This window comes from Eleutherodactylus coqui, chromosome 5 (genome assembly GCF_035609145.1).
Source record: "Eleutherodactylus coqui strain aEleCoq1 chromosome 5, aEleCoq1.hap1, whole genome shotgun sequence".
NCBI classification, from domain to species: Eukaryota; Metazoa; Chordata; class Amphibia; order Anura; family Eleutherodactylidae; genus Eleutherodactylus; species Eleutherodactylus coqui.
In genome coordinates this window covers 27,868,039-27,892,549 of record NC_089841.1, presented here as the reverse complement: position 1 = coordinate 27,892,549, position 24,511 = coordinate 27,868,039, and the positions used below count along the sequence as shown (strand labels likewise).

General features: G+C 48.1%; 2 protein-coding genes across 2 annotated transcripts in view; both read right to left on the bottom strand.

The window, feature by feature from the left end:
* The window catches only part of LOC136629122 (zinc finger protein 135-like), a 489,576-nt gene that overhangs the window by 8,704 nt on the left and 456,361 nt on the right, over window positions 1-24,511 (bottom strand). The window lies entirely within an intron of this gene.
* LOC136627161 (uncharacterized) lies at window positions 1,713-23,322 on the bottom strand. Its single transcript, XM_066602096.1, has 6 exons — window positions 23,272-23,322; window positions 16,839-16,941; window positions 16,322-16,501; window positions 16,116-16,239; window positions 15,836-16,033; window positions 1,713-1,867 (listed from the first exon to the last, which is right to left on the bottom strand). Exons 2-6 carry the CDS (start codon window positions 16,914-16,916, stop codon window positions 1,713-1,715), a joined length of 735 nt encoding a protein of 244 aa, XP_066458193.1. The 5' UTR covers window positions 16,917-16,941; window positions 23,272-23,322.

The following is a 24,511-nucleotide window of genomic DNA, read 5'->3' as shown; positions in this document are numbered from 1 at the left end:
GTCTTTTCTTGGCAGGCATTAAAGACTCACCATGGCTATGAACAAGGTCCTCAAAGGAACAAACCTAGATCTAGAGGAAGAAGATACAGGAACCGTCCAAGTCTCCTAGTTGATCATACTCCACGGATGACTCGTCACGTGCCACTACCCCTTCTAACCAGTCTTTTTTAGGGCGGGGCATGTCCAACAAATGCAAGAAAAAAAGAAGACCACGACACAGCAAGCGAAGAGGAGGTGTCAAGCATAAAAGGACCCTCAAGAGAGACTATGCACAACAGAAACAAAGTACCGACATCAAGGCCACCACTGGGACGATCGATGTCGAATCTAGTCTAGTAGTGAATATATCTTCCAGACCGTTGTCCGCCACCAAAAGTAAGGTACTCGCTAAGGGTCTATCTTTTTGCCCAAAAACTGGGTATGTGGACTGGTTTCAGCTTGACCTTGATTTAAAAAGATTCTTCCGCAATTTGCGGTTGAGAAATACTTTCTCTGATAAATCCAGTGGTGCTGTTGCGCAGACCAACCCCCGTGGGGGCTTTTCCCTGGTGGGTGTTGGTCTGCGCAACAATAGCCACTATTTACCTCCTTGTTCCAATCCCTGCCTTGAGGCCTACATTGCATTGGTCCAAAAAGATGTGGCAAAGTTAAGGTGTTTTGATGGTAAATCCAAATTTGGGAAACCAAACATGAGTAAATGTGAATTTGATGCTTTAAGATCTTTATCTAATGATACAAATATCACAATAAAAGCAGCTGATAAGCTGATTAGCACTTCCAAAAACTGCACTGCCTTGTCCGCACCTATGAGTCCCATAAACTAAATTTAAGGGCTCATAGGAGCTGAAGCGCTGAATCCAGTGATGCAAGTCCTATACTTATTCTGCTTGGTATTCCCCTGCTGTCCGCAGGTATGCCAAGGAGAGTAAGCATATGCTCACTATCACATGGTCAAGAAAATCAGGAGACTTGTGCAGTGCGGGAAGAAAAAAAAATCACTGCATGTTCTATCTTTTTGCTTTCCTCAGAGCACATTGCATATAGTTTTCAATGACACAGGAAACCACATCTCATGGCATGCGATGCAATGCTTTTGTTGTGGAATATAAAGTGTTAAGTTTCAGAATGCAATAAGTGTATGTTTCTTACCTTGTATTGGACTATTGACCCTTAAATAGAAGACTAAAACCTATGCTTTTTTGGCGCCAGGAACTAGGATTTTAAGATAAGAAGTCAATAGACAAATTAAATAAGGCTAAGCTATGTTAACAGAGAAGACACACAACTAGAGCAGAAATATTGTCTAATGCAACAGCAATATCCTGACTTAGGTCATTTCTATGTCTGAGACGAGCCTTAAGAGCTTTAAGACTATTTGGTAGATGTCAATAAGTCTTATGATCAATAAGTATTTTCACCTTTGTAACAGTAAGCTACGTAACACTAATCTTTGTACCAGGCAACATTTGGATACGCCCTTGTCTTTCTGTATAAGAATTGGTAATGTTGATAATAAAGTAGAATTCATTCGAGAAGTGTCTTGACATAACATGGAGTGATTTCATGCTATTGATAAATAATGCTAGCAAAATCTCCTCATCACGGGCTTCCATATCTACCAATTTGGCACCTGGCAACGTGGTCATCAGATCGGGACCGGTGTGGTCTGATAACACTTCCTACTGAAAACAATGGGAAACATTTGTCGATCGCTACTTCCCAGAAGTGATGGGAGGCGTTTTTGCCATGAAAATGCCTTGCATCTGCAGGTAAAACGCATCATCTCTGTATCTTAGATTACTGATGGTTCTTCCATCTATTTTCAACCCAATACCCTGATCATTTATGTCCAGCCACCTCAGGATCACTGCCGCATAGAGACAAGACAGGAAAGACAACTAAAATTTCCTGAACGCCCGATGCAGGAGCCTTGAATTGGCCTTTAAGAAGGGTCAAACAAGGGAATTATTTGCCATTTTGAAAAAGATGAAGAAGCCTTTCTCTGCCTGCCAAGCAGCCATAAAGGACCACGATGGGAATGAAATCCGTGACCAGTAAGACATGAAGAAGAGATGGAAAGAATATACAGAAGGACTATAAGTCAGCGCAACAGTGACCATGCAGAGGAACATGGGAGCCAAGAGGATCTGGAACCAGACCTGTGGGAAAGTGAAGTGGGCGATGAGGCAGCTACCAGACAGCAAAACATCTGGCATCAATAGAATCATTGCAGAGCTGCTCTAACCAGTCCAGAGAGCCGCACTAATAACACTATGGCGGACAATCTGGAACACCTGCATATGGCCAAAGGATTGGGAAAGATCAGTTTCATCTCACTGCCTAAGAAGGGTGATGTCAAGGTCTGTAGATACTATAGAACTATCTCTCTGATTCCCCAAGCCAGCAAGGTACTTCACAAAATCATTTAGGGGCATTTAGACAATATCATTGACCAGTAAATTCTTGATATAAAAGCTAAATTCTACAAGGGTAGAGGGAGCCGTGACCACATCACAAACCTGAGGTGGATCATGGGAAAGGCAAGAGGCCAGCAGAACAAACAGCAGTATCATTCACTAAACCGCACAGCTTTGCCAGTCTGAACAAATGGCCGATTTGTGGTAAACCCATGTCAGAATGGTATTTTGTTCCCCTTGCAGCCACCCTGTGGCTGATACATGTGAGCTCATCCTTCAGAAGGTTCCTTATGGCATTCAGTTTGTGAGAAGAAGAACTATGGAAAACTATAGATCCCAACACCGCCAAATACAGACCCTGTGCCAGACCCTAACCTAAATAGAGACCCAAGCCTAGATCCACCCTAAACACAGATACCAAGTCAGACCCTCTTGTAAAAAAAGACCCCGGGTCAATGCCTTTTTGAATGAAACCCCCCTTAAATACGGAACCCAGTCCAGATCCCACCTAAATACACAGCAATCTAGACCCTCCATAACCCTTTAGGGTATGTTCAAAAGGCAGAATTTGCAATAGAAGTTCCAATAGATGGCCTGCATTATTTTATTCCTTCATTAGCACAGGGAAAATCAGTTGATGTAACATCTACTTTCCAAGAGAAAACAGATGCAAAATAGTAATTGAATAGTTCAGACTTCTCAACGTCATTTTAAACCAATTCTTTAAACCCGACACTTTTACTGAACCCCACCATACTTCTGGGTGACGTTATTTTGGCTGGCTGCCCATAGAAGGTCCAGTAGGAAACCCCTTGTCTGAGTGGGTTATGTTCTAACTACCGTGTTTCCCCGAAAATAAGACACCCCCTGAAAGTAAGACATTTGCAGAAGTCCCAAATAAAAGCCCCCCCGATAGTAAGGCATAGTAAAGTGTGTTTGTATATAAGCATGCCCGATGAACAGAACACCAGAGCATGCAGCTATGATTCTTTTTAGCCCGCCGCTGCTGTCCCCTACCTTCACCGTCCGTTGCAGAGCAGCTGCATGCAGGATATGAAGACAGTCACCTGCCACCCGATGTTCCCGATGTTCCACAGCCATCGCTTGTAAATGTGCAGGCAAGTCAAGAGGCCTGTCCCCTGCTGCCATCCCCGTTGTCGCTAACCTCCAGATGTGTCGGTAGATCTGCAGTCTGCCGTTACCCCTTCTCCTGCTGCCGTTATCCTGTCCCTGCGGTGCTGTACGAGTGTGCTGTCGTGAGCTCCCCCTGCTGGCTGGAAAATGCCATACTGTATGTTCTGTTCCTGCTGTACAAGTCTGCTGTGATGAGCTCCCCCTGGTGGCCGGAAGCTGCAATACCATCCCTGATTACAAGTGGTACAGAACCTTCTGTCGGTGATACGGTACCGATAATTAAAGTCAGCAGACAGGTACGTTACTTTACAGCCCTTATTTTTTCATGGCTCTGTGTGTGAGTCAGGCAACCTGTGTGTGATTCTTAAGGCTGGGTTCTCACAGAGTGTATTTCCAGCGGAAATCTCGCAGTTTGGCCACAGCGATAAACAGCGAGATTTCCGCCGGGAAAGCGCTGCTTCAAAACCCACGGCACTTAGCCGCGGGTTTTGAAGCGACCTGGCCGCACGCTTTTCCGTTTCCGTGGCCAGTGAATCCGCACCACAACACTGGCTTCTCCCAGCTTTGCCGTGACAGATTCGCTGTCCCATGTGGACGAGATTTCTGAGAAATTTCGTCCACAAAGCTGGCCAATTGAGGGATTAGCAGCCACAGACGGATTTGCCGCGGCGAAATAAGACACCCCCTGAAAATAAGACTTAGCGCATATTTGGGAGCAAAAATTAATAAGACACGTCTTATTTTCGGGGAAACAGGGTACTCTGATTGCTACATAGCTGCAGGTCTAGAAACTGGACATACAGTAGATATTAGATGGCGACTCAATGATACCCTCAGGTACATCATACATATGTATATTTAACATGGCTAAACACACTGTATGTTATGTGGTTTCAATTCTGAACATCTCAAATTTACTGTGCTTTATGTTCATCCCAAAAAGTCAGTTTTACAGTAAGCATAATTCTTGTGTGATGGACCCTACCAGACAAGCTCTTTAGAGGGGGATACGGAGACTCCTATCACAGTTACAGCTGATGATTAGCAGTTCTTGTCAAACATTTATAGTGAAAGAGATGACCGTTCAGCCACCCGACTGTATACTCGTGGTCTATAGGTTATTTAGGTGAATGCAGAAGTTAATAATACCACCTCCCAGCAGGCAGAGATGGTACTAACTAATCATGTAATATTGATGCACCATAGGATTGATTGCTTAGAAGAGTGGAAGACAAAGCAGGGACAGATCTTAACATCAGAACAGTGCCTGGTAAGTAGACAGAAGACTGCACTCCATGGAAGTAACTGCAATGTATAGGAAATATTCAGAGACATTTAGAACACAGCAGAAAAGCAGAGGAGGGGTACAGGGATGGGAAAATGTGGTTTTTGCCAGAGTGGTGCTTTAGCCCCTTAGTGACGAAGCCTGTTTGCGTCTTAGTAACGGAGCAAATTTTGGAAATCTGACGTGTGTCACTTAACATATCATAACTCCGTAAAGGTTTTGCATATCCCAGTGATTCTGATATTGTTTTTCGCCACATATTATACTTTAATTAGGTGGTAAAAATAGACCCACAGAATTTGTCTTTTTTTTCACATTTTCAACTGTAATATCTCAAATATGTGCAAACATACTGTACTAATTTTTGCTAAGATACATATATTTCCATCTCTTTACTTTATTCTGGACGCACGTTTGAAAAACTGTCATTTTTTTTAACCATTTAGGAGACGCACAAATTTAACATTAATTGTCAACATTTTGAGGAACACTTTATTTTTCGGCACCAAGCCAAGATTGCAAAGGCTCATAGGTGTCAGAATTATAGATAACCCCACAAGTGACCCCATTTTAAAAATTACACCCCTTAGTGTATTCACTGAGGGGGGTCAGGAGTATTTTGACCCCACAGTTTCTTTTCAGGAATTAATGCAATTTATAGTAGGAAAAATAAAATTTCACATTTTTGCAAATACATAATTTTTAACACAGGATTTTTTTTCTATAGTGCACACGAAAATAAGGATTTACACCTCAAAATGCATACCCCCGTTTGTCCTGTGTTCAGAAACATACCCATTGTGGCCCTAATCTTCTGTCCGTATGCACAATGGGGCCCTAACCGAAAGCAGCAGTGGGTGGTTTTCAGAACAGACATTTTGGTTGAAGGTGTTTCAGGCCCCATTGCACACTGGTAGATGCCCTGAGTGCCCGAAACGATAGAGAACCCCCACAAATGACCCCATTTTAAAAACTACACCCCTTAATGCATTCATCTAGGGGTGTACTGCGTATTTTGACTCCACCGTTTTTAAATGAATCGAAGCAAAGCAGAAGGAAAAAATTATGATTTTTGTTTTTTTGGCAATTATGTCATTTTAAAAATAGTTTTTTTTGTATAGCATACATAGGAATGCAGACATTCACCCCAAAATGTATACCTCCATTTGTCCTGTGTTCAGAAACATACCCATTGTGGCCCTAATTTTCTGTCTGGATGCACAACGGGGCCCAAACTGAACGGAGCGTCAAACTTTAACTGTCTTAACTTTTACGTGATCACCATTATCCATTGGATAATAGCGATCACGTGACTGAAGACCACTCACTGCGGCCCCCCGTGACATCTCCATGCTCTTGGCTACCTTTAGCCAGGACCAAGGAAATTTTAAATTTCCCCTTGCCCTCCCCAGCTTCTGCGCTTGCGTCTGCCATTTTGGCAACGGGCGAATGCCCCAAAACTGGGGAAAGGTCCGCAGATAAGGATCCCGTCAGGGGACATTGGATAACGGTGATCACATGACTGGGAAAAGCGTACCATGACACCCCATGAAATTTCCAGGCTCTTGGCTACATTTAGTAGCCAGTTGCGGGGAGATTTTAAATTACCCCGCCAATCTGTGGCTTTTACGCCTGCGTCTGCCATTTTGGCAACGGACGCGTGCGCAGAAGCTGGGCAAGGTCCGCGGATAAATCTGGGGGCCTTAGGTACCTAATTTCATCTCCCCTCATGGATATGATCCATAGGATATGAACTTTTCTTTTTTTTTTTCACTTTTTAAACTTTTTTTATTTACTTCTACATGATCACTGCTATCCATTGGATAGCAGCGATCATGTGACTGTGAACTGCATACAGCAGCTTCCAGTGACAGCTTCCTGCTCTCGGCTACTCATACTAGCCGGGAGCAGGGAGTTTTCAAATTCCCCGGGCCTCACGGCTCTCTGCGCATGCGCGTGACATAATGCGTCTGGCGAGCAGATGCCGGCGGCAGGACCAGGAAGAAAGAAGATGATGCCGGACGGCGCGGAGGACGGGGGTGGGGGTGGGAGTGGGGGGTGAGTACTCTCAGCTCAGCTTATGGATCTGATCCGTAAGGGGAGCTGAAATCTCAACTGCTTTTAGCTTTTTGGTAACTTTAATGTGATCGCCGGTATCCGGTGGATACTGGTGATCGTGTGACCGGGGGTGGGGTCCCGCAGTCCTGGATGACAGCTCCATGCTGTCGGCTACCTCCGGTAACCGGCAGCATGGAGCAATCACGTCCTGAGCCTGCAGGGCTTTCATTCCTAGAGGAGGCATGTTTTTACATCCTCTAGGAATTAAGCCCAGCAGGCAAGGACATAAAAAGGCAATGGGGCCGTCGCTAAGGGGTTAAGGCAAAGACAGAAATATATTTTTAATTATTTAACTCTCAGCCATGTTTTCAGCTTTAGAAATATACCCTGCATGTATTACAGGGTTCAAAATTCAGTTGCATTGTTTACTTGTGGCTTGTTGAGTGGTGAAACTCCAAAAAAATGATCACGTTTTAGGAAAAGCGGACCTTGATCATTCTTTCCCCACGGACTTCATTTAATGCATATGTGTCAAATTAAGGTCCCTGGATCAAATCCAGCCTGCTACCTCATTTACAGTCTTACAATTACAATCAGCCCTTTGAAGGCAACCATAACGCTGATGTGGTCCTTGGTATACTTGAGTTTGACACAACTGATCTAATGTCTCTGGTAAAGATGAGCGAGCGTACTCGTCCGAGCTTGATACTCGAGTATTAGGGTGTTCGAGATGTTCGTTACCCGAGCCGAGCACCATGCGGTGTTCGAGTCAATTCCATTTCCTTCCCTGAAAGATTTGCGCCATCTTCTGGCCAATAGAAACGCAGGGAAGGCATTACAACTTCCTCCTGTGACGTTCCAGCCCTATCCCACCCCCCCTGCAGTGAGTGGCTGGCGAGATCAAGTGACCCCGGAGTATTTAAATCAGCTCCGCCCGGAGCTCGCCTCAGACACACACTGGCAGAGATTAGGGAGAGTACTGCTGCTGCTGGTGGGAGAGTGTTAGCGTCTACAAGAACCCCAACGGTCCTTCTTAGGGCCACAGCTCACCTAGTGCACTACTGTTGTGGGTGCTGGGAGCAGTTTTGCCTTTTTTTTTTTTTTGTATATCGGGCGTGCAGCCCCATTACAGCTATAGCGTTCTCAGGCTGCAGTCTGTACTAAGTAGTATAGGGGAAGTATTGGTGAGGCAGGGACAGTGAGGCAGGGAGGCAGGGACAGTGGTAGTGTGGAATCCTGTCTACCTGTGCATTTAGCTCCGTGGTTGCTGGGAGTTGTAGTACCTCAGCATTGCACTGCAAGGCCTCAGTTCAGCCTTCAGTTGCATTTTTTGCTGGGGGCAGTTAGCGTTACGTAAGCGCTCTCTGCCTCCAAGTGCACATTTAAAAAGCACTAATATTTTTCTGCGCTCTGGGTTACCAGACAGCTGCCAGCACAGTGTACGGTGCCAGACAGCCATAGAGGGAGAGTCCAATACACGCTCCATTGCCTGCATTTTATTGGAAAAAAACAAATTTTTAAAAAGGACTCCTTTTTTCCGTCTGCTTGTAACCCAGTGCACATTACTGCGTGGCCTGTGGGACTGGAGGTGAATCTCAACTGCATAGTGCTCAGCTCGTCCTGCTTGCATCCTTCCTTATAATTTAGCTCAGGCATATTTTTGCGTTGTATAAACGTTGACAGGCACCAACTGCGCGGCAATAATTACAAAAATTTTTTACACTGCTCAGTGTCTGCTCGATTCTTAATCCACCATGCTGAAGGGTAGGGGTAGGGGTAGAGGACGTGGACGAGGATGCGGAATTGCAAGTGAAGGTGTGGGCATAGGCCGAGTTCCTGGTCCAGGCAAATCACAGCCGGCTGCTTCGGGAGTAGGAGAGAGGACAGTTTCTGGGGTGCCTAGCTTCATATCACAATTTTTGGGTCCACGTCGTAGACCTTTATTAAAAACCGAGCAGTGTGAGCAGGTCCTGTCGTGGATGGCAGAAAGTGCATCCAGCAATCTATCGACCACCCAGTCTTCTACGCCGTCCACGGCTGCAACTCTGAATCCTCTGGCTGCTGCTCCTCCTTCCTCCCAGCCTCCTCACTTCATGAAAATGACACATTCTGATGAGCAGGCAGACTCCCAGGAACTGTTCTCGGGCCCCTGCCCAGATTGGGCAACAATGGTTCCTCTTCCACCGGAGGAGTTTGTCGTGACCGATGCCCAACCTTTGGAGAGTTCCCGGGGTCCGGGAAATGAGCCTGGGGACTTTCGGCAACTGTCTCGAGCTTTCAGTGGGTGAGGAGGATGATGACGATGAGACACAGTTGTCTATCAGTGAGGTAGTAGTAAGGGCAGTAAGTCCAAGGGAGGAGCGCACAGAGGATTCGGAAGAAGAGCCGCTGGACGATGAGGTGACTGACCCCACTTGGTGTGATAAGCCAACTGAGGACCGGTCTTCAGAGGGGGAGGTAATTGCAGCCACAGGACAGGTTGGAAGAGGCAGTGGGGTGGCCAGGGGTAGAGGCAGGGCCAGAGCGAATAATCCCCCAGCTGTTTCCCAAAGCACCCGCTCGCGTCACGCCACCGTGCAGAGGCCAAGGTGCTCTAAGGTGTGGCAGGTTTTCACTGAGACCGCGGACGACCGGCGAAAAGTGGTGTGCAACCTTTGTCGCGCCCAGATCAGCCGGGGAGCCACCACCACCAGCATGTGCAGGCATATGATGGCCAAGCACCCCACAAGGTGGGACGAAGGCCGTTTACCGCCTCCGGCTTGCGCCACTGCCTCTCCCCCTGGGCCCCAACCTGCCACTGAGATCCAACCGACCTCTGACGACACAGGCACGGCCGTCTCCTGGCCTGGACCCACACCCTCACTTCCGCTGTCCTCGGCCCCATCCAGCAATGTCTCTCAGCACAGCGTCCAGCTATCGCTAAGAGAATCGTTGGAGTGAAAGCGCAAATACGCCGCCACGCACCCGCACGCTCAAGCTTTAAATGTCCACATAGCCAAATTGATCAGCCTGGAGATGCTCCCCTACAGGCTGGTGGAAACTAAGGCTTTCAAAAACATTATGGCGGCGGCGGCCCCGCCCTATCCTGTCCCAAGTCGCCACTATTTTTCACGGTGTGCCGTTCCAGCCCTGCATGACCACGTCTCACGCAACATTGTACGCGCCCTCACCAACTCTGTTACTGGCAAGGTCCACTTAACAACGGACACGTGGACAAGCACAGGTGGGCAGGGCCACTATATCTCCCTGATGGCACATTGGGTGAATTTAGTGGAGGCTTGGACCGAGTCAGAGCCTGGGGCCGCTCATGTCCTACCCACCCCCAGAATTGTGGGCCCCAGATCGGTGCTGGTATCTGCGGCGGTGTATGCCACCTCCACTAAACCTTCCTCCTCCAACGCAACCTCTACCTCGCAATCAAGACATGTCAGCAGCAGCACGTCGCCAGCAGTCGATGTCGCGCGGCGCGGCAGCACAGCGGTGGGCAAGCGTCAGCAGGCCGTACTGAAACTACTCAGCTTAGGAGAGAAGAGGCACACGGCCCACGAACCGTTGCACGGTCTGACAGAGCAGACCGACCGCTGGCTTTCGCCACTGAGCCTCCAACCAGGCATGGTCGTGTGTGACAACGGCCGTAACCTGGTGGCGGCTCTGCAGCTCGACAGCCTCAAGCATGTGCCATGCCTGGCCCACGTCTTTAATTTGGTGGTTTAGCGGTTTCTGAAAGGCTACCCACACTTGTCAGACCTCCTCGGCAAGGTGCGCCAGGTCAGCGCACATTTCCGCAAGTCCAAGACGGACGCTGCCACCCTGCGGACTCTGCAACATCGGTTTAATCTGCCAGTGCACCGACTGCTTTGCGACGTGCCCACACGGTGGAACTCTATGCTTCACATTTTGTCCGGCTGTATGAGCAGCGTAGAGCTATAGTGGAATACCAACTCCAACATGGGCGGTGTAGTGGGAGTCAGCCTCCTCAATTCTTTACAGAAGAGTGGGCCTGGATGGCAGAAATCTGCCAGGTCCTTGGAAACTTTGAGGAGTCCACCCTGATGGTGAGCGGCGATGCTGCAATCATTAGCATCACCATTCCTCTGCTATGCCTCTTGAGAAGTTCCCTGCAAAGCATAAAGGCTCATGCTTTGCGGGCGAAAACGGAGGCGGGGGAAGACAGTATGTCACTGGATAGTCAGAGCACCTTCATGTCTGTATCTCAGCGCGTGAAGGAGGAGGAGGAGGGGGAGGAGCCTGAGGAGGAGGAGGAAGAGACAGCTGGGCCCACTGCAGAGGGTACCCATGCTGCTTGCCTCTCATCCATTCAGCGTGTATGGCCTGAGGAGGAGGAGGATCCTCAACGTGATCTTCCTAGTGAGAACAGCCATATGTTGCGTACAGGTACCCTGGCACACTTGGCTGACTTTATATTAGCATGCCTTTCTCATGACCCTCGCATTAGACGCATTCTGGCCACTACGGATTACTGGGTGTACACACTGCTTGACCCACGGTATAAGGAGAACCTTTCCACTCTCATTTCAGAAGAGGAAAGGGGTTTGAGAGTGATGCAATACCACAGGGCCCTGGTGGACAAACTAATGGTAAACTTCCCATCCGACAGCGCTAGTGGCAGAAGGCGCAGTTCCGAGGGCCAAGTAGAAGGGGAGGCACGGAGATCAGGCAGCATGTTCAGTGCAGGCAGGGGAACACTCTCCAAGGCCTTTGCCAGCTTTATGGCTCCCCAGCAAGACTGTGTCACACCTTCCCAGTCCAGGCTCAGTCAGCGGGAGCACTGTAAAAAGATGGTGAGGGAGTACATAGCCGATCGTACCACCGTCCTCCGTGACGCCTCTGCTCCATACAACTACTGGGTGTCCAGGCTGGACACGTGGCCCAAACTCGCGCTGTATGCCCTGGAGGTGCTGGCTTGCCCTGCAGCTAGCGTCTTGTCAGAGAGGGTGTTTAGTGCAGCTGGGGGAAACATCACGGACAAGCGTACCCGCCTGTCAACTGACAGCGCCGACAGGCTTACACTCATAAAGATGAACAAAGCCTGGATTTCCCAAGACTTCTCTTCTCCACCAGCAGACAGCAGCGGTACCTAAAGAGCTTTGTCAATCTGTGTATGATATTCGTCCTCCTCCTCCGGCTCCTCCTCCTGAAACCTCACGTAATCACCCCGAACGGGCAATTTTTCTGTGGGCCAAAAGGCTGATAACTTTTCAAAATAATATTTATCTGTTTTAATTCTCATTAAAGCATTGAAACTTCCACCTGAACCAATTTTTATTTTGACTGGGCTGCCTCCAGGCCTAGTTACAAATTAAGCCACAGTAAGCTAAGCGATTAATGGGTTTCACCTGCCCTCTGGGTTGGGCATGGGCAATTTTTCTGGGGTATATTTGTACTGTCGGTACACCAATTTTTCGAGCCCTCGCCTACAATGTAATCCAAGTAATTTTTATGGGCTTCGCCTGCACTCATGGTACGCCACTATTTCTGGGGTTGGCCTACACTTGTGCTACAGAAATGTAACTCTGTTCTGCCTACCTATACTTCTGCCACTGTAACGCTAGAGGGGTATGACTAGACTTCTGCAACAGAAATGTTACTTCGGTCTGCGGATACTTCTGCTCCTGAAATGTTACCTTGGTTGGTGTATACTGTTACTACTGTAATTCAACTAATACTGGGCTCTGCCTATAATGCTTCAACGGAAATGTTACTGGGGCATGTCTATACTGCTATAACAGAAATGTAACTAATAGTGGGCTCTGCCCATACTGCTTCTACGTAAATGTTACTGGGGCCTGTCTATACTGTTACTACTGAAATCTTACCAATGGTATGCTCTCCCTACACTGCTGCCAGGGAAAAGTTTATCTGCTGCTTTGCCCATACTGCTTCGACGTAAATGTTACTGGGGCCCGTCTATACTGCTACTACTGAAATGTTACAAATGCTGTGCTCTCCCTACACTGCTGCCAGGGAAATGTTTATCTGCTGCTTTGCCCATACTGCTTCTACGTTAATGTTACTGGGGTCTGTCTGCACTGCTGGAACTGAAATGTGACTGGGGCCTGTCCCTAATGATACTACTGAAATGTTACAGGGGTCTGTTTGCACTGCTGGAACTGAAATGTGACTGGGGTCTGTCTACACTGCTGGAACTGAACTGTTACTGGGGTCTGTCTAGACTTATACTACTGAACTGTTACTGGGGTCTGTCTATACTTATACTACTGAAATGTTACTGGGGTCTATGTATACTGCTGCAAATGAAATCTTAGTGGGGTCTGTCCTTACTGCTGCCAATGAAATGTTACAGGGGTCTGTCCTTACTCTTACCACTGAAATGTTACTAATTCACTGGGAAGGTGCATATAACCACGGACACGGGGACAGGACATGTACTGCTTCAAAAACATCCCCCTCCTCCTCCAACAATGAAAACATTCTTGACAAATGCTTTCGCAGTGGTCCGTCTGGCGGCAGTCCAAGAATCTCACCTTAAACGACACAATAAGAAAGCCCCCCACCACGACCCACTTAATCCTGGCCACATTCTGAAAACCAACTAAATAAAACCGCGCTAATAGGTCAATAGTTGCCAAACCCCACCTGTATTTTATCTGACGTTACCTCAGCTATGCAGGGCACTGCTATGGGATTTATTAATGTAACGCCGGTGGCTTCCTGTGACCCACCCATGCTGTCAGTCCACATAGACTTCACATTAGGGAGTTGTACCCGCCTGTGTCTACTTATAAAAACCCCGGTCAGACTGGGGCATGCAGTGTGGGCCAAAGCCCACCTGTATTGAATCTGACGTTAGCTCTGCTGTCCAAGGCACTGCAATGGGATGTATTTATGTACCGCCGGTGGGTCCAGGTAGCCACCCATGCTGTGGGTCCACAGGGACTTCACATAGGGGAGTTGTACCTGCCTGTGTCTATGTATTAAAAACGCCAGTCTGACTGGGGCATGCAGTGTGGGCCAAAGCCCACCTGTATCTTATCTGACGTTACCTCAGCTGTGCAGGGCACTGCTATGGGATTTATTAATGTAACGCCGGTGGCTTCCTGGGACCCACCCATGCTGTCGATCCACACGGACTTCACATTAGGGAGATTTACCTGCCTGTGTATACTTTTAAAATACTCGAGTCTGACTGGGGCATGCAATTTGGGCCGAAACCCACCTGTATTTAATCAGACGTTAGCTCTGCTGTCCAGGGCACTGCAATGGGATGTATTTATGTACCGCCGGTGGGTTCCAGGGAGCTACCCATGCTGTCGGTCCACATGGACTTCACATTAGGGAGTTGTACCTGCCTGTGTCTATGAATTAAAAACACCGGTCTGACTGGGGCATGCAGTGTGGGCTAAAGCCCACCTGTATTTTATCTGACGTTAGCTCAGCTGTGCAGGGCACTGCAATGGGATTTATTTATGTACCGCCGGTGGCTTCCTGGGACCCACCCATGCTGTGGGTGCACACGGAATTCCCATTGCGGAGTTGTACCTGCCTGTGTCTACTTATAAAAACCGCAGTCTGACTGGGGCATGCAGTGTGGGCCGAAGCCCACCTGTATTTTATCTGACGTTAGCTCAGCTGTGCAGGGCACTGCAATGGGATTTATTTATGTACCGCCGGTGGCTTCCTGGGACCCACCCATGCTGTGGGTGCACACGGAATTCCCATTGCGGAGTTGTACCTGCCTGTGACTAGTTATAAAAAAACCCAGTCTGACTGGGGTATGCAGTGTGGGCCGAAGCCCACCTGTATTTAATCTGACGTTAGCTCTACTATCCGGGGCACTGCATTGGGACAAACTACAGGACCAATACAGCGCTAATGAGATGTGCACAGCTACGCTAGCATTGGAGTCCGCTGTAGGCCCACGATTGCTGAGGGTTTGTGCAAAGGTGTATGTCCTGGGTGCAGTGAAAGTCCGCTTCCTGCCTACAATTGCTGAAGCTGTGGGCCGAGGCCTATGTCGTGGGCGCGGTGCAAGTCTGCCATGTGTGGCCGCTCAGATTTATTTTTTGTTCATGTCTTGGGTTGCCTAGGACCCACCTATGCTGTTGGTGCCTACTTAGTTCCCATCGCAGTGTTTGACCTGTCTGGCACAAAGACACTGACTGATTTGGGTAGGGGGCAGAGTGCAGATGGCTTTTCCCGTTGCGGTGTCAATTGAGCTATGCAACACCTTGACAGATTCCCCATTGCTATGCCCACGTTTGCAGCTCCTGATGGAGGTGGCACAGGATTGGATTTCTCATTGCTTCTGTACAGCATTGTGGGCTATCGCCCCGCCCCTTTTAAAGATTATCGCTGCCTGGCCCTGCCAACCCTCTGCAGTGTGTGCCTCCGGTTCCTCCTCATCGCAGATGTACTGAGAAATAGACATGAGGGTGGTGTGGCTATGCATGCAGCGTGTGGCATGAGGGCAGCTAAAGGCTGCGCAGGGACACTTTTATGAGCGGTTTGGACACTGGGTCGTGCGGGGGGTTGGGCAGCATGTAACCCAGGAGAAGAGGCAGCGGTGTCTCCCGCAGGCAGTGATTGTGCTTGGTTGGAGGTAGTGTGGTGCTTAGCTAAGGTGTGCCTTGCTAATGAGGGTTTGTCCGAAGTAAAAATTGTTAGGGAGGGGGGAGGGGGCCCACTCTTGCCGCTATTGTGACTTAATAGTGGAACCTGGGAACCTGAAATGCAGCCCAGCATGTTGCCCCTCGCCTGCCCTATCTGTTTCTGTGTCGTTTCCATCACTTTCTTGGGTTTTGCAGATTTTCACCAATGAAAACCTTAGCGGAGCACGAGTGATATACAAAAATGCTCGAGTCGCCCATTGACTTCAATGGGTTCGCAACTCGAAACAAACTCTCGAGCATCGCGGAAAGTTCGACTCCAGCAACGAGCACCCGACGATTTTGGTGCTCACTCATCTCTAGTCTCTGGTCAGCGGTAATTCTGCCATCTCCACCAGCCTCATCACACAAGTACAAGACATCTAATAAGACCAAAGACAAAAGCTTCACAGCCCTTCTACAGATCAGAGGGACATCTCCATCTACCTGATGGTCCTGTGGAAGAAGAGGACGGGGACATCTCTCTGGTGGGCTTCTCTTACTGGATGGAACTGCAGGAAACACAGACGGACACTGAAGTCATTCTTTACATACAGATAATAAAGTCCCCGTGTATTTAGTCCTGTCTATTACCTGGTGATGGGAGCGGCTGGCGGTTGTCCATCATGGCCTCCTTGTACAGATCCTTGTGTCCTTCTAAATACTCCCACTCCTCCATGGAGAAATAGACAGCGACATCCTGACACCTTATAGGGACCTGACAACACAATATACAGTCATTACCCAGAAGCCTCCAGTGCTGTTACTGTATAATGTCCCAACATTCCCTGCAGCGTCACCTCTCCAGTTAGCAGCTCCATAATCTTGTTGGTGAGTTCTAGAATCTTCTGTACATTGATGTCCTCATGTATCAGGGGGTGAGATGGGGGCCCCACTATTGGGCTCCGGGGTCTTCCCCACCCATCACACACAGGGGCCCGACAGCCATCACTAGAGGTCTTCTTCACTACTGTGTAATCCTGCATGTGGGGAGACATTAATAAATATCACTGCAGACATTTCCAGAGTCCATCACTTCTCCAGTGACATCATCTGTTATTACTATAGATAAGAATGCAATGTGACATCATCAGAATCTCTCCTTCCTCCGGTGACATCATCTGTTATTACCATAGATAAGAATGATGTAATCTGACATCATCAGAATCTCTCACCTCCCTAGTGACATCATCTGTTATTACTATAGATAAGAATGATGTGATGTGACATCATCAGAATCTCTCCTTCCTCCGGCGACATCATCTGTTATTACCATAGATAAGAATGATGTAATGTGACATCATCAGAATCTCTCACCTCCCCAATCAGCTGGAAGAGTATCTCTAGGGTGAGATTTAATACACTTTCTGCCGTGTTGTTTCTGTCCTTCTCCATCTTTGATGAAGCAATCTGGTAGGAACTTGAATGAAAAGAATATGAACCAATGTAAAAAACACAAAGAACATAGGAAACTAAATTTACTGTAGATAATAAGGGAAAACATTTAGAAGTATTTTCCCATTACATAAAAAGTGATTGGCTGCAGCAGTCACATGTCCTGGTCAGCAGCAGTCAGGAAAGATGGAGCGGTTATGAAGCAAGTCATAGGAAAACCCCGATAAGGAGATATTAAAAGGAACCTGTCAGAGTTTTATGAAGCCCGAACTACAGGCAAATCAAATTCCAGACAGGGTTCTCCCCAACCCAGATTAGGTTGACTGATAGCCGTGAGGCAGGGAGAAGTCGTCAGCCTGAGAAAAGGGAAACTGCGCACAGGTGTGGTCAGGAAGTGGGACATAAGTGTTGGAGATGAGCGAACGTACTCTGTTCGGGCGTTTTTGCACTCGAGCACCGCTTTTTCCGAGTAACTGACTACTCGGGCGAAAAGATTCGGGGGCCGCCAGGGGTGAGCGGGGGGGAGTGGGGGGGGGGGGGGGAGAGAGAGAGAGAGAGCTACCTCCCCCCTCCACCACGCCGTCCCCCGGCGCCCTCCGAATCTTTTCGTCCGAGTAGTCAGTTACTCGGTAAGAGCGGTGCTGGAGTGCAAAAACACCCCAAACGAGTACGTTCGCTCATCTCTAATAAGTGTGCATTCCTGCTACAGTCAGGGGAGATGTTGGCTGAGAGAGCCAGAGAGACACCTCAGTGCAGCTGGAAGGGCTGCTAGCCCAGGGTCTAGTGAAAACCAGGAAAGGCGGGAGGTTGACAGGGGTGACCACCCTAACCTCAACACCCAGGTGGGGTGTGTATATGGACTTTGTGTTCCGCCTGACAGCCTGAGGTGGGAATACCATCTGTGTGGGCCTGAGCACCCTACGTGCTACACCTTGTGGGATTATAAGGACTTTGTGTTACTTTTAATTTGGAGAGTTTATGCACATTTGAAGTCCAGTGTGTCATCGCTGCCCCTCCCTTGGAGGACAAATTCTTACAGTGTATGGTGGATGTAGCAGAGCTGTATGTGTGTAATGTAGATCCTCTTGTACTGTATGTGTATGGTGGATGTAGCAGAGCTGTATGTGTGTAATGTACACACTCCTGTACTGTATGTGTATTGTGGATGTAGCAGAGCTGTATGTGTGTAATGTACACGCTCCTGTACTGTATGTGTATTGTGGATGTAGCAGAGCTGTATGTGTGTAATGTACACGCTCCTGTACTGTATGTGTATGGTGGATGTAGCAGAGCTGTATGTGTGTAATGTACACGCTCTTGTACTGTATATGTATTGTGGATGTAGCAGTGCTGTATGTGTGTAACGTACATGCTCCTGTACTGTATGTGTGTTGTGGATGTAGTAGAGCTGTATGTGTGTAATGTACACGCTCCTGTACTGTATGTGTATTGTGGATGTGGCAGAGCTGTATGTGTGTAATGTACACGCTCCTGTACTGTATGTGTATTGTGGATGTAGCAGAGCTGTATGTGTAATGTACACGCTCCTGTACTGTATGTGTATTGTGGATTAGTAGAGCTGTATGTGTGTAATGTACACGCTCCTCTACTGTATGTGTATTGTGGATGTAGCAGAGCTGTATGTGTGTAATGTACACGCTCCTGTACTGTATGTGTATTGTTGATGTAGCAGAGCTGTATGTGTGTAATGTACACGCTCCTCTACTGTATGTGTATTGTGGATGTAGCAGAGCTGTATGTGTAATGTACACGCTCCTGTACTGTATGTGTATTGTGGATGTAGCAGAGCTGTATGTGTGTAATGTACACGCTCCTGTACTGTATGTGTATTGTGGATGTAGCAGAGCTGTATGTGTGTAATGTACACGCTCCTGTACTGTATGTGTATTGTGGATGTAGCAGAGCTGTATGTGTGTAATGTACATGCTCCTGTACTGTATGTGTATTGTGGATGTAGCAGAGCTGTATGTGTGTAATGTACACGCTCCTGTACTGTATGTGTATTGTGGATGTAGCAGAGCTGTATGTGTGTAATGTACACGCTCCTGTACTGTCCGTGTATTGTGGATGTAGCAGAGCTGTATGTGTGTAATGTACCCACTCCTGTACTGTATGTGTACTGTGGATGTAGCAGAGCTGTATGTGTGTGATGTACACGCTCCTGTACTGTATGTGTATTGTGGATGTAGCATAGCTGTATGCGTGTAATGTACACGCTCCTGTACTGTATGTGTATTGTGGATGTAGCAGAGCTGTATGTGTGTGATGTACACGCTCCTGTACTGTATGTGTATTGTGGATGTAGCAGAGCTGTATGTGTGTAATGTACACGCTCCTGTACTGTATGTGTATTGTGGATGTAGCAGAGCTGTATGTGTGTAATGTACACGCTGCTGTACTGTATGTGTGTTGTGGAAGTAGCAGAGCTGTATGTGTGTAATGTACACGCTCCTGTATGTGTATTGTAGATGTAGCAGAGCTGTATGTGTAATGTACACGCTCCTGTACTGTGTGTGTATTGTGGATGTAGCAGAGATGTATGTGTGTAATGTACATGCTCCTGTACTGTATGTGTATGGTGGATGTAGCAGAGCTGTATGTGTGTAATGTACACGCTCCTGTACTGTATGTGTATTGTGGATGTAGTAGAGCTGTATGTGTGTAATGTACACGCTCCTGTACTGTAGGTGTATTGTGGGTGTAGCAGAGCTGTATGTGTGTAATGTACGCGCTCCTGTACTGTATGTGTATTGTGGATGTAGCAGAGCTGTATGTGTGTAATGTACACGCTCCTGTACTGTAGGTGTATTGTGGGTGTAGCAGAGCTGTATGTGTGTAATGTACGCGCTCCTGTACTGTAGGTGTATTGTGGGTGTAGCAGAGCTGTATGTGTGTAATGTACACGCTCCTGTACTGTATGTGTATTGTGGATGTAGCAGAGCTGTATGTGTGTAATGTACACGCTCCTGTACTGTATGTGTATTGTGGATGTAGCAGAGCTGTATGTGTGTAATGTACACGCTCCTGTACTGTATGTGTATTGTGGATGTAGCAGAGCTGTATGTGTGTAATGTACACGCTCCTGTACTGTATGTGTATTGTGGATGTAGCAGAGCTGTATGTGTGTGATGTACACGCTCCTGTACTGTATGTGTATTGTGGATGTAGCAGAGCTGTATGTGTGTAATGTACACGCTCCTGTACTTTATGTGTATTCTATATTCTGTTGTCGAAAGCATGCGTCAGGAGCTTCATATAGTCCAAAAAATACGAATAAATACCAGACTTAGCTAGGTTTTTCTGCATCGAGGGGAAAAGCATTGTATAGCACGGCATAATCATGCACTAGCACACCACGTGTGCTCACTCCTGTCCCCCGTCATGTCCCGCGGCATCTGCACTTGCCGCGAACTTCTGCGCATGCCCCGATGTGGCGCCCATGCACAAAAGGTGGGAGAGCCAAATTTAAAATCTCCCTGCCCCCGGCTGTGAAACATATACAGCGGTCCCAGCCCCATGATGACTGTTATCCATCAGATAGCAATGATCATGGAAAGTTAAAAAGTGTAAAAAAAAAATGTAAAAAAGTTTAAAAAGTTAGTTTCATCTCCCCCTTACAGATCGTATCCTTAGACCTTACATACCCAAGGTCCCTGAATTTGTCCCCTGATGGAATCTTTCTCTGCGGACGTTACCCCGGCTCATTAGCATAGTGGCGGATGCATGTGCAAAAGTCAAGGATTGCCAAGGAAATTTAAAATCTTCCTGCTCTGCCTGGAGATGTCACGGGGGCTGCGGTGAGTGGTTCCTGGTCACATGATTGCCGTTATCCAATAGATAATGGCGATCGTGTAAAAGTAAAAAAAAACTTGTTTTCATCTCCCCTCACCGTTCTGAAAGGAGATTTAAAATATCCTTGCTGCCGGCGACCAACGGTCACCAAGAGCCTGGAGCAGTGACCAATGGCCTCGCTGAGCAGTCCCCGGTCAGGTGATAAAAAGGTTGAGCCTGCTTGCGGGTCTGTAGGTGTCGGATCGAAGTGCGGCCCACCTAGGCAGCAGCAGCCGCGGCCTAAAGTTATGAGGCCCTGCCGGCCGGAAGTTCAGTGGGGGACGCGGTGCAGGTAAATACCGGCGGCTACAGGAGCGGAGAGACCCGCGATCCGGCGGGAGAAGATCGGTTACCGCTGCCGCTGCCTGGAGGGGCGGTGAAGAAATGCCGAGCGGAGGGAGGTGAGAAGGGGTCCAGAGAAGCTGCGGGGGAGCTGCAGCAAAGTGCGGCTAGAAGTCCCATAATACCAGGACCTGAGGGAGCGCTGCTCCACAGGGCCACAGCACTATCCTCCACCCCCCCCCCCCCCCCAAACAAGATAAAAATAAAGATTACAGAGGGATCCCTAAGAAGGCCGACTGAGGCATTTAGAAGGAGACTGAGCCCTGAGAGATCTTGGGAGGGAGGCCGAAACCCCTTCTCTAGCCTCTGCAGCCAGGACACTAGAAAAGCTAAGCCACCAAAGCTCTGGCTATCACTGCCAACAAAGCAAAAAAGATAAAGAAGCAGCCGAACAGCTGCGATCACAGCACTGCAGAGAGCAAACCCTACCACAGCGCTGGGCGCTCTGCACCCCCTGCTGGCACACTAACAGCCCTGCCGGGTCCCAGCAGTGAGGGGCAGCTGAGCGGCGCTACCCTCCATAGGACACGGGCAGCATTCTCCAGCTACCGGCCGCTGAGTGCAGGAGAGACTGTGACAGTCTGACAGGTCGGAGCTCCGGAGATCTCACTCACCCTGCTTCTGCCTGCCGGCTCCAGGACGAGAGAGGGACTGCTGCTGCTGTTATCAGCTGCCTGTCAGAGGAGCTGAAGTGCCCTGGGAGAGCACCCGTACCCACACTGCCATCTCTCAGGTGGAGCAGGGAAACAGTGGGGGAAGAGTCCCTGCAGGGGAGATCTCATAAAGCCACAACACAGGCTATAATAAAGCCACAGTGTCCCCAGATACAAGCAGAAGTACGGTGCCACTCACATAAAGGGCACAGCGAGGAAAGTCTATATACAAGCTGTACTACAACTGCATATACCAGCTACAGCAGCACTAACCCATACAGCTCTGCTACATCGCACAACAGGACCTGTAGTCTCCTACCATCTATTATATGTCCTCTGCACATCTCTGTTTATATACCGACTGTTCGAGCCGCAAATGGAAATTTATTAAGGGACTTGCAGTTTCGGATCAGGCAAATATTGCTGACAATAAACATACGTAAGCGCAGGCGGCGCAATACGGTCGCATCCCAAATACTCAGATATCCCTGCAATAAGGATCTTAGAAGCACTATATAGGGTACTGCGAATCTTCTGTCCCTTTCCGTTTTAATATACCAAAGTACAACATACATATATAATCAAGTCTCTGCTGTATGGGGGACTTTATCCTTAAAATGGGGCGTTCCAAAGCAAAACAAACAGATGGCAGTACAAAAGTCATCTCAAGGACAACACTAACTTCTGGCGCTACAAATAAGGGGGATCCTCTACTCGCCGTGCCCCCTCCCTCTCCAACATCAGAGAGCGAGACCCCCATGGGGGAAGAAGCACCAGTGTTGGACTATGGAAGGCTCGCAATTGAAGTGGCAGAATTGATTTCTCCTGGCATCCCACAGACATTGGCAAACAGTCGCAGGCTCTCTGCGTCAACTTCAGGAGACGATAGCGCAGCATGGAACCCGCCTAGACAGCATAGAGCACGAAACTGAAAATCTATCATCAGAGAGCAGCTCAACATCCAAACAGAGAGGCTTACAAGGGACCACAGAAACCTCGGGGACCGCCTGGAAGATCAAGAGAATAGATCCAGGCGCAATAATCTCCATATCATAGGAGTCCAGGAATCATATTTACAAAGGGATTTACGCCAGCTCTGCGAGATCACGATCCCTAACGCACTCGGAATCTCCTGTATATGCAAAACTAAACGAGCGCACAGATTGGGGCCGGATATCCGAGCACCAATGGAGAACGCATCAGCAAAAATGTGCCCCAGACCAATTATTGTAAAGTATCTGGACTACACGGATAAATCACTAATTCTCTGGAATTTCAAAAGCCGGCAAAATGTCCTGGAGTTGGGAGGACCGAAAAATTCTAATCTTTGCGGTAGATAGATAGATAGATAGATAGATAGATAGATAGATAGATAGATAGATAGATAGATAGATAGATAGATATGAGACAGATAGATAGATAGATAGATAGATAGATAGATAGATATGAGACTAGGCAAGATAGATAGACAGGCACACAGAAAGACAGACAGACAGATACATACATACCCCGGTGCCCGGACTACTTCTCTGCTCAGGAGAGCAAGTGTAAGCAGTGTCAGCAGGAACAGGAAGGAAGCAGCAGGGAGATGACGTCTTCCCTGGCCACTCGATGTCTTGCTGTGCTGTGCCTGTGTGCCGGTAAGTTCCCCCCCCCCCTCCTCTTCCCCTGTCCTCTTCCCCTGTCCTCTCTCCAAGTCCTGCCCCCTCCCTTCTCCTACTCTCCTCCTGGCTTGTGCTGTCGGCCGGACCGCACTAACTTAGCAAGCGGCCGCCGACAATGCAAAGTGAAAATCACCTGTATATGCTGCAGGGCAGCCTCTGGGCCCCCTCAAGCGCAAGGGCCGGGTCGCGGTTGCAACCCCGGCACCCCTACCGGTACGCCTATGGTCAGAGGCATAACTTGAAGCTCCTGTGCCCCAATCCAAAACCTGGAACGGGGCCCCCAACTATAATGCTTTATTCATAGTACTGGGCTTCCTATATGGAGAAGAGAGGCCTTATGGGCCCCCCAAGGCTCCTGGGCCCGTGTGCAACCACATCCCCTGCATCCTATATAGTTACGCCCCAGGATGGAGTAATACTACTATGTAGATTCCCCTCCGGGGAGTACTCCGCGGGACATTAGGAATTCCGATAAAGTTGGTTACGAAATGTTATGGTTCATGGAATGATAGTAAGAATGGAAAAACGTTTCTGGAGTGGAATTTGTCAATTTAAACCTAAAAGTGGATGTTCCACTTTATTTCCCTTTGTAACGCATCATATAGGAGCAGGAAACCTTAAAATGTCCTCATTGATGTGACAGCGATATAACTGACATTCGCTCCTGATATTACTCCCAAAGTGGAATTTAAGGAAGTCCATTCATGCATTCTCCTTTGGGAGGTGTGCAGTGCATTCCCTCTTAAAGGAGACCGCATTTAACTTTAATTTGACTCTCTACACCGCATCAAACGCGAGGGGTGGGAATTTGAGCCACAGAATTTTGGTTCTTCGTTTTATTCTTGTTTGCGTTTAAGTGTTGAATTGGTAGAAATGCCGTTGGATTACAGAGTACATATACACAATTCACATATATAATTAGAACCTTCTATGCGTATCATCTCCCGGAATGTAAAGGGACTCAGATCCCCACAAAAACGGATGTCAATATTGCATCATTTAAACCGTCTGAAAGCAGATATTGCTTTACTTCAGGAGACACACCTGACTGAAAATGACTAGATCCGAATGCGAAAATTATGGG